At 46.9% G+C, this 13,639-nt stretch overlaps 1 protein-coding gene across 7 annotated transcripts in view; it reads right to left on the bottom strand.

Moving 5' to 3' along the window:
- The window catches only part of LOC110530741 (AN1-type zinc finger protein 4), a 31,764-nt gene that overhangs the window by 15,394 nt on the left and 2,731 nt on the right, over positions 1–13,639 (bottom strand). For all 7 annotated transcript variants that reach the window (XM_036987042.1, XM_036987049.1, XM_036987073.1 and 4 more), the window contains 2 exons: positions 5,729–5,804; positions 4,697–4,764 (listed from right to left, as the gene is read on the bottom strand). In XM_036987042.1, coding sequence (XP_036842937.1) covers positions 4,697–4,764; positions 5,729–5,804 — 144 coding nt within the window. The remainder of the gene's footprint in view (positions 1–4,696; positions 4,765–5,728; positions 5,805–13,639) is intronic.

The following is a 13,639-nucleotide window of genomic DNA, read 5'->3' as shown; positions in this document are numbered from 1 at the left end:
CACTCAGACAACCAGCCAGGCAGGCAGCCACTCAGACAACCAGCCAGGCAGGCAGCCACTCAGACAACCAGCCAGGCAGGCAGCCACTCAGACAACCAGCCAGGCAGGCAGCCACTCAGACAGGCAGGCAGGCAGCCACTCGGACAGGCAGGCAGCCACTCAGACAGCCAGCCAGGCAGGCAGCCACTCAGGCAGCCAGCCAGGCAGGCAGCCACTCAGACAACCAGCCAGGCAGGCAGCCACTCAGACAACCAGCCAGGCAGGCAGCCACTCAGACAGGCAGGCAGCCACTCAGACAGGCAGGCAGGCAGGCAGCCACTCAGACAGGCAGGCAGGCAGGCAGCCACTCAGACAGGCAGGCAGGCAGGCAGCCACTCAGACAGGCAGGCAGGCAGGCAGCCACTCAGGCAGGCAGCCACTCAGGCAGGCAGGCAGGCAGCCACTCAGACAGGCAGGCAGGCAGCCACTCAGACAGGCAGGCAGCCACTCAGACAGGCAGACAGACAGGCAGGCAGCCACTCAGACAGCCAGCCAGGCAGGCAGCCACTCAGACAGGCAGCCACTCAGACAGGCAGGCAGCCACTCAGACAGGCAGCCAGGCAGGCAGACAGCCAGCCAGGCAGGCAGCCAGGCAGGCAGGTAGGCAGCCAGCCAGGCAGGCCGGCAGCCAGCCAGGCAGCCAGCCACCCAGACAGCCAGGCAGGCAGGCAGCCACTCAGCTAGCCAGCCAGGCAGGCCGGCAGCCACTCAGACAGCCAGCCAGGCAGGCCGGCAGCCACTCAGACAGCCAGCCAGGCAGGCCGGCAGCCACTCAGACAGCCAGCCAGGCAGGCCGGCAGCCACTCAGACAGCCAGCAGCCACTCAGACAGACAGCCAGGCAGGCCGGCAGCCACTCAGACAGACAGCCAGGCAGGCCGGCAGCCACTCAGACAGACAGCCAGTCAGGCCGGCAGCCACTCAGACAGACAGCCAGGCAGGCCGGCAGCCACTCAGACAGACAGCCAGGCAGGCAGGCAGCCACCCAGACAGACAGCCAGGCAGGCAGGCAGCCACTCAGACAGACAGCCACTCACTCACTCACTCACTCACTCACTCACTCACTCACTCACTCACTCACTCACTCACTCACTCACTCAGACAGCCAGCCAGCCAGGCAGGCAGGCAGCCACTCAGACAGCCAGCCAGGCAGGCAGGCAGCCACTCAGACAGCCAGGCAGGCAGGCAGCCACTCAGACAGACAGCCAGGCAGGCAGCCACTCAGACAGACAGCCAGGCAGGCAGCCACTCAGACAGCCAGCCAGGCAGGCAGCCACTCAGACAGGCAGCCAGGCAGCCAACCACTCACTTAGTCAGTCAGTCAGCCAGCCACTCACTCTGCCAGCCACTCACTCACTCACTCAGTCAGCCAGCCACTCAGTCAGTCACTCAGTCAGTCAGCCAGCCACTCAGTCAGTCAGCCAGCCACTCACGTCACTCACGTCACTCAGTCACTCAGTCACTCAGTCACTCAGTCACTACGTCACTACGTCACTCACGTCACTCACGTCACTACGTCACTCACGTCACTCACGTCACTCAGCCAGCCACTCACTCACACACTCAGCCAGCCACTCACACACTCAGCCAGCCACTCACACACTCAGCCAGCCACTCACACACTCAGCCAGCCACTCACACACTCAGCCAGCCACTCACACACTCAGCCAGCCACTCACACACTCAGCCAGCCACTCACACACTCAGCCAGCCACTCACACACTCAGCCAGCCACTCACACACTCAGCCAGCCACTCACACACTCAGCCAGCCACTCACACACTCAGCCAGCCACTCACACACTCAGCCAGCCACTCACACACTCAGCCAGCCACTCACACACTCAGCCAGCCACTCACACACTCAGCCAGCCACTCACACACTCAGCCAGCCACTCACACACTCAGCCAGCCACTCACACACTCAGCCAGCCACTCACTCAGTCAGCCAGCCACTCAGTCAGTCAGCCAGCCACTCAGTCAGTCAGCCAGCCACTCACTCAGTCAGCCAGCCACTCACTCAGTCAGCCAGCCACTCACTCAGTCAGCCAGCCACTCACTCAGTCAGCCAGCCACTCACTCAGTCAGCCAGCCACTCACTCAGTCAGCCAGCCACTCACTCAGTCAGCCAGCCACTCACTCAGTCAGCCAGCCACTCACTCAGTCAGCCAGCCACTCACTCAGTCAGCCACTCACACACTCACTCAGTCAGCCAGCCAGCCACTCAGTCAGACACTCAGTCAGTCACTCAGTCAGTCAGCCAGCCACTCAGTCAGTCAGCCAGCCACTCAGTCAGTCAGCCAGCCACTCACGTCACTCAGTCACTCAGTCACTCAGTCACTCACGTCACTCACGTCACTCACGTCACTCAGCCAGCCACTCACTCACGTCACTCAGCCAGCCACTCACTCACGTCACTCAGCCAGCCACTCACTCACTCACTCACTCAGCCAGCCACTCACACACTCAGCCAGCCACTCACACACTCAGCCAGCCACTCACACACTCAGCCAGCCACTCACACACTCAGCCAGCCACTCACACACTCAGCCAGCCACTCAGTCAGTCAGTCAGCCAGCCACTCACTCAGTCAGTCAGCCAGCCACTCACTCAGTCAGTCAGCCAGCCACTCACTCAGTCAGTCAGCCAGCCACTCACTCAGTCAGCCAGCCACTCACTCAGTCAGCCAGCCACTCACTCAGTCAGCCAGCCACTCACTCAGTCAGCCAGCCACTCACTCAGTCAGCCAGCCACTCACTCAGTCAGCCAGCCACTCACTCAGTCAGCCACTCACACACTCACTCAGTCAGCCACTCAGTCAGCCAGTCAGCCAGTCAGCCACTCAGTCAGCCAGCCAGCCACTCAGTCAGCCAGCCAGCCACTCAGTCAGCCAGCCAGCCACTCACTCAGTCAGCCAGCCAGCCACTCAGTCAGCCAGCCAGCCACTCAGTCAGCCAGCCAGCCACTCAGTCAGCCAGCCAGCCACTCAGTCAGCCAGCCAGCCACTCAGTCAGCCAGCCAGCCACTCAGTCAGCCAGCCAGCCACTCAGTCAGCCAGCCAGCCACTCACACACTCAGCCAGCCACTCACTCAGTCAGCCAGCCACTCACTCAGTCAGCCAGCCACTCACTCAGTCAGCCAGCCACTCACTCAGTCAGCCAGCCACTCACTCAGTCAGCCAGCCACTCACTCACTCAGTCAGCCAGCCACTCACTCAGTCAGTCAGCCAGCCAGCCACTCACTCAGTCAGTCAGCCAGCCACTCACTCAGTCAGCCAGCCACTCACTCAGTCAGCCAGCCACTCACTCAGTCAGCCAGCCACTCACTCAGTCAGCCAGCCACTCACTCAGTCAGCCAGCCACTCACTCAGTCAGCCAGCCACTCACTCAGTCAGCCAGCCACTCACTCAGTCAGCCAGCCACTCACTCAGTCAGCCAGCCACTCACTCAGTCAGCCACTCACTCAGTCAGGCAGCCACTCAGTCAGTCAGCCAGCCAGCCACTCAGTCAGCCAGCCAGCCACTCAGTCAGCCAGCCAGCCAGCCACTCAGTCAGCCAGCCAGCCACTCAGTCAGCCAGCCAGCCACTCAGTCAGCCAGCCAGCCAGCCAGCCACTCAGTCAGCCAGCCAGCCACTCAGTCAGCCAGCCAGCCACTCAGTCAGCCAGCCAGCCACTCAGTCAGCCAGCCAGCCACTCAGTCAGCCAGCCAGCCACTCAGTCAGCCAGCCAGCCAGCCACTCAGTCAGCCAGCCAGCCACTCAGTCAGCCAGCCAGCCACTCAGTCAGCCAGCCAGCCACTCAGTCAGCCAGCCAGCCACTCAGTCAGCCAGCCAGCCACTCAGTCAGCCAGCCAGCCACTCAGCCACTCAGTCAGCCAGCCAGCCACTCAGTCAGCCAGCCAGCCACTCAGTCAGCCAGCCAGCCACTCAGTCAGCCAGCCAGCCACTCAGTCAGTCAGTCAGCCACTCAGTCAGTCAGTCAGCCAGCCACTCAGTCAGTCAGTCAGCCAGCCAGCCACTCAGTCAGCCAGCCACTCAGTCAGTCAGTCAGCCAGCCACTCAGTCAGTCAGTCAGCCAGCCACTCAGTCAGTCAGTCAGTCAGCCACTTAGTCAGTCAGTCAGTCAGTCAGCCAGCCAGCCACTCAGTCAGCCAGCCACTCAGTCAGCCAGCCACTCAGTCAGCCAGCCAGCCACTCAGTCAGCCAGCCAGCCACTCAGTCAGCCAGCCAGCCACTCAGTCAGCCAGCCAGCCACTCAGTCAGCCAGCCAGCCACTCAGTCAGCCACTCAGTCAGCCAGCCAGCCACTCAGTCAGTCAGCCAGCCAGCCACTCAGTCAGCCAGCCAGCCACTCAGTCAGCCAGCCAGCCACTCAGTCAGCCAGCCAGCCACTCAGTCAGCCAGCCAGCCACTCAGTCAGCCAGCCAGCCACTCAGTCAGCCACCAAGTCTTTCATGGACACTGCCCAAGAGAAAGAACCAACCAATCACTTCATGGACATTAGGGTGAGAGTCGAGACTGTTAGGGTAGTGTTCATCAAATCAACATGTTGCTATAGAGGCTTAAAGGACTAGAATAGGTGAATTTACTGTGTGTGAAAACATATGGGTGTACAGCAGTGAAGGCAGAGAAATCACAACACATCTCCCCCTAGCTACCTACCTCTCCTGGTGTTGATTGGTCCTCCTCTCATGGCTAGCACCAGCTTCAGAGTACAGCCCTCAGCAATACTGCAGAAACACAAAGACAGACAACAAGATAAATGTCAGCAATGTTGAAGCTGTCCCAAGTCCCTTGGAAGGATCGGTTAAGCTATCATCTTATTGCTTTGCCTTACAGCTAGCTTGATCGTTCAGGCACGGGTGGTGTTCATTAGGGCACGCAGCGGAAAACGTATCATTATCAAAAAACAAATGTGCATTTCCAGGTAGTCCTTCCCTGTTTGTTGGTTTTCTTACGTTTGGTGCCCAATAAACATCGACTGGGAAAACGATAATTATTCCGGAACAAACATCGTTCCTCAGTCAGTCTGCGCTCCAGATGAACTTATGCACACATCTGGGAATTCCATTGGAATTCAAACGGAACGTCCGTTTTATACAAATCCACCCGCTCTTGCCCTCCATTTCTCAGACTTCAAAAGGATGTTTTGTTGTTACTCAGACCTAACTAAACCTCACCGGGGACAGATCATGTGGAAAATTAAGCGACAAGCATTCATGATGCAACCACCATCTGCAATCTGTAGACTGGGTCTGTATCTAATAAAACTGACAACTCACAAACACATTCAATATGTGACTGTAGCCAATTCGGCATCTTTGGTTCATTGATATCAGGGCTTGGGGAGAAAATGTATTCAATACACGGAGAGTTCATTTCAAAGCATATAGTCAAGTCCTCCACTTCACTAATTTCAATTAACCACTAATTACAAGATCAAAGTTGATGGTTCGTTTAAAGGGCATTGCTATATATGAAAATAGGTCCCAGTTAACTGACCAGAGTTTAATATTATATATATATATATATATATATATATTTTAAGGGTTGTGTTAATTAGGGCACGTAACAGATAACATTTTAAAATGCTTTGGAACATAAAGGTAAAATAACTACTTTTACTTGGTCCAAGTAGACCCTCCCAGTTTCATTCAGTTTGGTGCCATATGAACACGACCTAGTTAAACTCACCTGTAATCATGCAGACAGTACTCATCCTCCAGCTCCAAGTTGTTCCAGATCAGGTGTTGCTGGGCAACAGGGATACCTGGGGGTGGGGGGGCACGAGAGAGCGAGCAAGACGACAGAACAGACAGAGGTGAGTTTACACAAGATCTCCCTCCAACCTCATAACCAAGTAAGGAATTACTGTACAGAACACCCCTCTCATTTCCACCAACCTTTTAGGCTAACCACACAGGAAGAACTCCAGTACAGAACATCCATGAACAAAAGTACTACAAGACACTGAGAAATCAACTAAACTTATGTGGTTAGAAAGTAAAGCAGAGAAAGAAGGTAAGTACCTCATACAAGTACTTGGGAATATGGCTAGACAGTACACTGTCCTACTCTCAGCACAAAGATGCAGGCTTAAAAATCTAGACTATCGTAATCGCTCCTCTTTTACTCCTTCTGCCAAACTAACCCTGATTCAGATAATCATCCAACCTAATCTAGATTACGGAGACGTAATTTATAGATTGGCAGGTAAGGGTGCTCTCGAGCGGCTAGATGTTCTGTATTGTTGTCTCTACCTTCTTGCCCTTTGTGCTGTTGTCTGTGCCCAATCATGTTAAACCATGTTTTGTGTTGCTGCCATGCTGTGTTGTCATGTGTTGCTGCCATGCTGTGTTGTCATGTGTTGCTGCCATGCTGTGTTGTCATGTGTTGCTGCCATGCTGTGTTGTCATGTGTTGCTGCCATGCTGTGTTGTCATGTGTTGCTGCCATGCTGTGTTGTCATGTGTTGCTGCCATGCTGTGTTGTCATGTGTTGCTGCCATGCTGTGTCGTCATGTGTTGCTGCCATGCTGTGTTGTCATGTGTTGCTGCCATGCTGTGTTGTCATGTGTTGCTGCCATGCTGTGTTGTCATGTGTTGCTGCCATGCTGTGTTGTCTTGTGTTGCTGCCATGCTGTGTTGTCTTGTGTTGCTGCCATGCTGTGTTGTCTTGTGTTGCTGCCATGCTGTGTTGTCTTGTGTTGCTGCCATGCTGTGTTGTCTTGTGTTGCTGCCATGCTGTGTTGTCTTGTGTTGCTGCCATGCTGTGTTGTCTTAGGTCACTTTTTATGTAATCTTGTCTCTTGTCGTGATGTGTGTTTTGTCCTATATTTTCATTTTATTTTAAATCCCAGCCCCCATCCCCGCAGGAGGCCTTTTGGTAGGACGTCATTGTAAAGAAGAATTTGTCCTTAACTGACTTGCCTAGTTAAATAAAAGGTTAAATAAAAAACAATTTAAAAAAGAAGAACCATAGCCTGACAACTCAATTCGTCCGCTGCTCTGTCAATCGCTACATACTTTTAGTCAGACTGCCATCATTGAAGACGTCTGTGGTGACGAGGGGCATAGTACAAAACAAAAGCCACCAGCTGTTGGATCGTCTAACCAATCAAGAGTATCAAAGCCAATGACATTTTAAAACCTCCGCAATACCCACACGTGTTCTGGCCCAACCCATCAGTTTGTGGACCAATCAGAAGGTCGCGAATGTGTTCGCATTTGGTGAAATCGTGGAGGTACTCGACTCCAGAGTCATTGCGGAGAAGAAACTAACGTCTGTAGGCGTGGTGTAATTTTGGACCGTAGCAAGGAGTGTGGGTAGCCAGGCAACAAGAAACATACTTCCATCATTTCTAGTATGGCCAGAAAGTGACGACACTATAGAGGCCATATTCACAAAGCATTTCAGAGTAGGAGGGCTGAACTTGGATCAGGTACCCCCTCAATATAATCTTATTCAGTATCTTCGTAAGATTACATTGCCCAATTTCAGGCACTAGATTTCCTGATAATATGTTCACATTACTTGTTTTATGAATTTCCCACCGTCTTCTAAGTCAGAACACAAAAAAGACAGTTCTAGGACACTCAGAGGTGTTGAATAAACGTGTATCTGGCTCCATCCAGTGGGAGGCTGAGTCATTACAATCAATTTTGTCAGGTCAAAGGGGCGAGACCCTTAGAAAAGCAGTTCTAACTTCACTGAACAAAAATATAAACGCATAGAGGCACAGAATAAGTTTGAGGAAAAACAAAAAGAAACGAAGGAACTTATTCAAGAAAGATCAAGTGTAATATATTATAAAATAAAGCGAACTGGATGGAATATGGGGAAAAATGCAAATTATTTTTCAATCTTCAATATAGAAATGCTACCAAAACAAATGTATTGAAACGTGTTACAAATGGAGTCACGCACAATTCACCGAATGATATTTTGAAAGAGGAAGTCAAGTACTAAGTACATTAAGAATATGTTTTCGTTTCAGTCTCCATCTCCACTAACTGAAACTAATTGTATGGATTTTTTAATGTAAAATTAACATCTGTACAGAAAGACTCATGTGAAGGCCAAATTACAGAGGAGAAACCTCTTGATGCAATTAAAGCATTTAAGGCTGGGAAAACTCCAGGGCTGGATGGCATACCAGTGGAAGTATACAAAACGTGTATTTATTTATTTATTACACTCAGAGGACCATTATTAGCATGTTTTAACCACTCCTATATAAACGGTAGATTATCAGACACGCTACAAGGTCTGATATCATTATTACTGAAACAGGAGCCAAGTGGTGTATATATAAAGATCCAGTCCATTTAAAACAATTGGAGACCTCTTACACTTCAGTGTTGTGATGCAAAAATCCTAGCTAAATGCTTGGCACATAGAATTAAAAAAGTATTGTCAGATATTATTCATCCTAATCAGACAGGTTTTTTACATGGACAATACATTGGAGATAATATAAGACAAGTACTGGAAACAATAGAACACTATGAAATATCGAGAACACCAGCCCTGGTTTTCATGGCTGATTTTGAAAAGGCTTTTGATAAAGTATGACTGGAGTTCATATATACATGCCTAGAATATTTACATTTTGGGGAATCTCTTATAAAATGGGTTAAAGTTATGTAAAGTAACCCTAGGTGTAAAATAGTAAATAATGGCTACATCTCTGAAAGTGTAAACTATCTAGAGGAGTAAAACAAGGTTGTCCACTATCGGCATATCTATTTATTATTGCCATCGAAATGTTATCTGTTAAAATGAGATCAAACAATAAAATTAAAGGATTAGAAATCCGTGGCTTAAAAACTAAGGTGTCATTGTACGCTGATGATTCATATTCTTTTAAAACCACAATTAGAATCTCTCCACAGCCTCATAGAGAATCTAGATACTTTTGCTATCCTCTCTGGATTAAAACCAAAATGATGATAAGTATTGGATCACAAAAAAATGCAAATGTTACATTACCATGTAGTTGACCAATTAAATGGTCTGACGGAGATGTGGACATATTCTGTATACAAATCCCAAAATAAAGAAATTCTCACTCCAATACATTTTTACAGAAAGTTAGCAAAAATAGATACGATCTTGCTAACATTGAAAGGAAAAAACCTGTCTATTTGTGGTGAAATCACCCTGATTAACTCTTTAGTCACATCACAGTTGACCTATATGCTTATGGTTTGCCTACACCTAGTGACCTGCTTTTTAAATTATATGAACAAAAAAAAAATATTCAATTTTATTTGGAATGGCAAGCCAGACAAAATTAAAAGGGCCTATTTGTATAATGAATATGAATTAAATGTATTGCTTATAATAATGCTTATTAAAGCATTAGACCTCTCACTAAAGGCATCAGTTATATTGAAATCCAAACTGGTTCTCTAGTAAATTGGTAGGAATGTCTCATCCGATGTTCAAGAAGGGCCTTTTCCCTTTATTCAGATAACACCTGCTCACTTTCAGGTTGTGTGAAAAGGAAATAATCTCCAAAATATCGTTATTTTTTAAACAAGCCTTAGAAAGTTGAAAAGACAGAACAAATAATACAACCAATAGTGGCTAAACTCAAATATACTAATTGATTAAAAAAACATTTTTCAAAGAAATGTTTAATAAAGGTATAATTTGTGAATGATATCATAAAAGGATTGGTGGAGTTGTCACACATGCAGCTAACACAGCCATATGGAAATGCCCGCTCTACCCAAAATTACAACCAACTAATTGCAGCATTACCACAAAATTGGAGGCAAGTAGAAGGGTAAAAAAGTAAGGAACTTGTATGTCGGCCCAGTATTAAAGAACATAAATGGTTAAAGAAAAGTGTGATAAATAAAAACATATACCAATTTAATTTAAGGACCAAAAAACTGACAGCTGTGCCATATAAATTGCAAAATAGTTGGGAAGAGATTTGCGATGTACCCATTTATGAATTGATACGCAAAACAGCGCCGGATTCACAACTTAGAATTTTTCAATTACTATACAAAATTCTTGCAACCAATAGAATGTTATACATTCTGGGGGATTCATTCTTCCCAGCTCTGCAGATTTTGCTGTGAGGAGGCAGAGTCATTAGATAATTTATTTTGGTATTGTCCATATGTAGCTCATTTTTGGTCACAGGTCCAGGAATGGCTGAAGAACTGCAACATTTATAGCAATACTGGGTGATTTGAAAAGACATAATCAATCAATCAATAATATAATAATTATTTTGGCAAAAATCTTTATTTTTAATTTACAATCTGTAGAAGCTATGAGAATAGAAAAGGTTCATCACAGCACAGTTAGAAAATAGATGGCAAATAGAAATCCAAAATGGATGGTGTTGAGAGATAGATGGTGTTGAGAGATGGATGGTGTGAGAGATAGATGGGAGGGGTTGAATGGAGCTGAAGGAAGGACTAATAACAAGAACCAATGTAAAACATACGGGGTCTGTAAAATGTATATAGGTTCAGAAATGTTGTGAAATAGCAGTTACAAATAGAACTCAAACTGGATGGACAAAAAACAAAATATAACTACTGTAAAAAATATTGTGTCTGTAAAATGTGTATATGTAAAAACTGAAGGTAAAATCCTAAGTGTTATTGTTTATGAGTTTACTCCAATTGGGGGAAGGGTGGTAGGGTTTGCGGGGAATAATAAAGGTATATTCTAAAAGAATGTATGTATATATAAGTATGTATGCATGTATATGGATATATCTATATTTACCCCAAAAATATATGGGGGATGGGAAATGATGCAGACAATAACATTGATGGAAGCAACATTAAGCTGATCCACCCCTTAAGAATTTTTTTAAATATATACACACACACACACACACGTGTTGGTCCCATGTTTCAGGAGCTGAAATGGTCCATATGGACAAAATGCTTATTTCTCTCAAATGTGTTTACATCTCTGTTAGTGAGCATTTCTCCTTTGTCAAGATTATCCGTTCACCTGATAGGTGTGGCATATCAATAAGCTGATTAAACAGCATTATCATTGCACCTTGTGCTGGGGACAATAAAAGGCCACTATAAAATGTGCAGCCAGATGGCATGCTGACTGCAGAAAATGTTCACCAGAGCCGTTTCCAGAGAATTTAACGTACATTTTTCTACCATCAGCCGTCTCCAACTTTGTTTTAGAGAATTTGGCAGTACGTCCAACCGGCCTTGTGCCATTCATCCTCCGCCATCACCTCATGTTTCAGCCTGATAATGCACAGCCCCATGTCGCAAGGATATGTACACAGTTCCTGGATGCTGAAAATGTCCCAGTTCTTCCTTGGCCTGCATACTCACCAGACACCCATTGAGCATGTACAACAGCGTTTTCCAGTTCCCGAAAATATCCAGAATCTTCACACAGCCATTGAAGAGGAGTGGGACAACATTCAAATCAAATCAAAGTTTGTCACATGCGCCAAATACAACAGGGTGAAAATGCTTATTCCACAGGCCACAATCAACATACTGATCAACTCTATGTGAAGGAGATGTGTCATGATGCATGAGGCAAATGGTGGTGATACCAGACACTGGTTTTCTGATTCAGGCCCCTACTTTTCTTTTAAGCCATCTGTTACCAACAGCTGCATATGTGTATTCCCAAGTCATGTGAAATCCATAGATTGGGGCCTAATTTATTTATTTCAATTGACTGGTTTCCTTCTATGAACGGTAACTCAGTAAAATATTTGAAATTGTTGCATTTATATTTTTGTTCAGTATATATAATTACATTTGCTGTACGATAAATAATGCGACCTACAGACTTCCTTTTCTTTCTTTTTTTACATCGAGAGATAAAGGACATCAGAAGAACTGAGAAAAAGCACCCTTTTTCACAGCATGTGAAGGCCATAGCTTTCTGGGTGAGGGAAGAATAACCTAAAAGGCTAAACTGATCTTATATCAGCACCCATACTCTGCCGCTTTATAAATATGGATCCAGATGTTTTATTTGGAGGGAAAACATTATGGTTATTTGTTGAGAGGTCAGTTTCACACAGTCAACATGTTCCGCTCTAGCAGACAGCTAGGCTAGGATAAACTCTTTCCAGCAGCACCATCATCACAGACCAGAAAGACGACTCACTCACGCCCCCTACAGGACACAGCATGCTAAAGACAGACTCAGGCCACAATGCAAACTTTACTCTGAAGACCATGAGAGACTAGCACTTGACTTGAGTGTGAAAACACTCACACATTGACATCTCACGACAGATAAGCTGGGCATAACTAGAGAGCATGATACTTGCAGTGCATAAACAGGCAAGAGTACTCTTCTCTCACTCTACAACCATACTAGTTGTGACTTCTTTTCCTTCTCTCTACAGCAGAGATTGGAACCTTTGATGGGGTGGTGGCCACTAAAAATACAAACTCATCATGAGGTGCCGCAGTTGACTCCCCCGGAGAGAAATTAATAAAGTAAATTTTGTGCAATTCAACACATTTCACCATGGGAGAACATTTGGGACACAGCCTCCCTCCCTCTTTCCAGCTCCTCTCCCCACACTGAATACACTCGTTGGCCCAGTGAGTGCTGGAGGGAACCCAGTGTTTGTGAGTGGGCCAGAGCAGTGCCATACTACTCTATTGTGAAGAGGCATGCCAAGTCACGCAGCCCTGACTAACACACCCCCCACTGACTGACTGCAAGAGAGCACAACAGCCAGAGAGAGAGGTAGAAATAAAATGAGTAGAACCACAAACATCCTCAGATAGGGAGCAAGACAAAGAAATACAACAAATTGAACACCTTAGCCCAGGGAATCTCGGCATGGTTGCATCGCTATGGAAATGATAGGCATCTACTATCTAATGATAGTCGACATCCAACCTATTTTCAGATGAGTATGAGTAGGATGAGGAGACAAGCAGGAGGCTACCTTAGACTACTGAGACGCATCCATGGTAGTTCAAAGAGTCTGTCTCCTGACAGAACTGTTTGTCAATCTCAGCTAGAGACTTTCACCTCTCTGTTGTCAGCACTAGTGCCTGTTAGCTATCTCAAACCTGAGATTCCTGTAAATCAAACTTCAGTTGAAAGGATCTAAATGGCTGTAATTAAAGGATAAAAATTTAAGCAAGGCTTGGGAGGTAGGCCTACCACTGAAGCAAGTGGTAAGCAAGAGCTGCAAGGGACTTACGCTTTTTACCAAGCTGTGCGTCATTTTGAACTGTACAAAGCCAATTAGTGGTGATCAATATTGTAAGATATTGCATGATCCTGTCAATTACCGTAGAGCATTAGTCAAATAATGGCTATTGTAGATAACTAAATAAAAGATTGAACATATGTGGACAGAAACTACAAAGATTCTTAAAGAGCATTATGTATAAATAGCCATATCAATAGCATTAAATAGGAACATGATTTGTGAGGCGAATCAGTGTCCACAGATTCAGTTACTGGTACCATTTACCACACCACTGACAACCGTAGAGAACATTTTGACTCCCCTCTGCCTCTTCCGATAGGCTGTCGTACAATATTAAAACCTGAGGAAGAACATGCATAGCTGCATCATAAACGCCTACTTTATTTTTTACAACCGCCA

The sequence above is a fragment of the Oncorhynchus mykiss genome, chromosome 1 (genome assembly GCF_013265735.2).
Source record: "Oncorhynchus mykiss isolate Arlee chromosome 1, USDA_OmykA_1.1, whole genome shotgun sequence".
In the NCBI taxonomy this organism is placed as follows: Eukaryota; Metazoa; Chordata; class Actinopteri; order Salmoniformes; family Salmonidae; genus Oncorhynchus; species Oncorhynchus mykiss.
The sequence above is the reverse complement of the archived record's forward strand: the minus strand, read 5'-3'. Positions and strand labels throughout refer to the sequence as shown.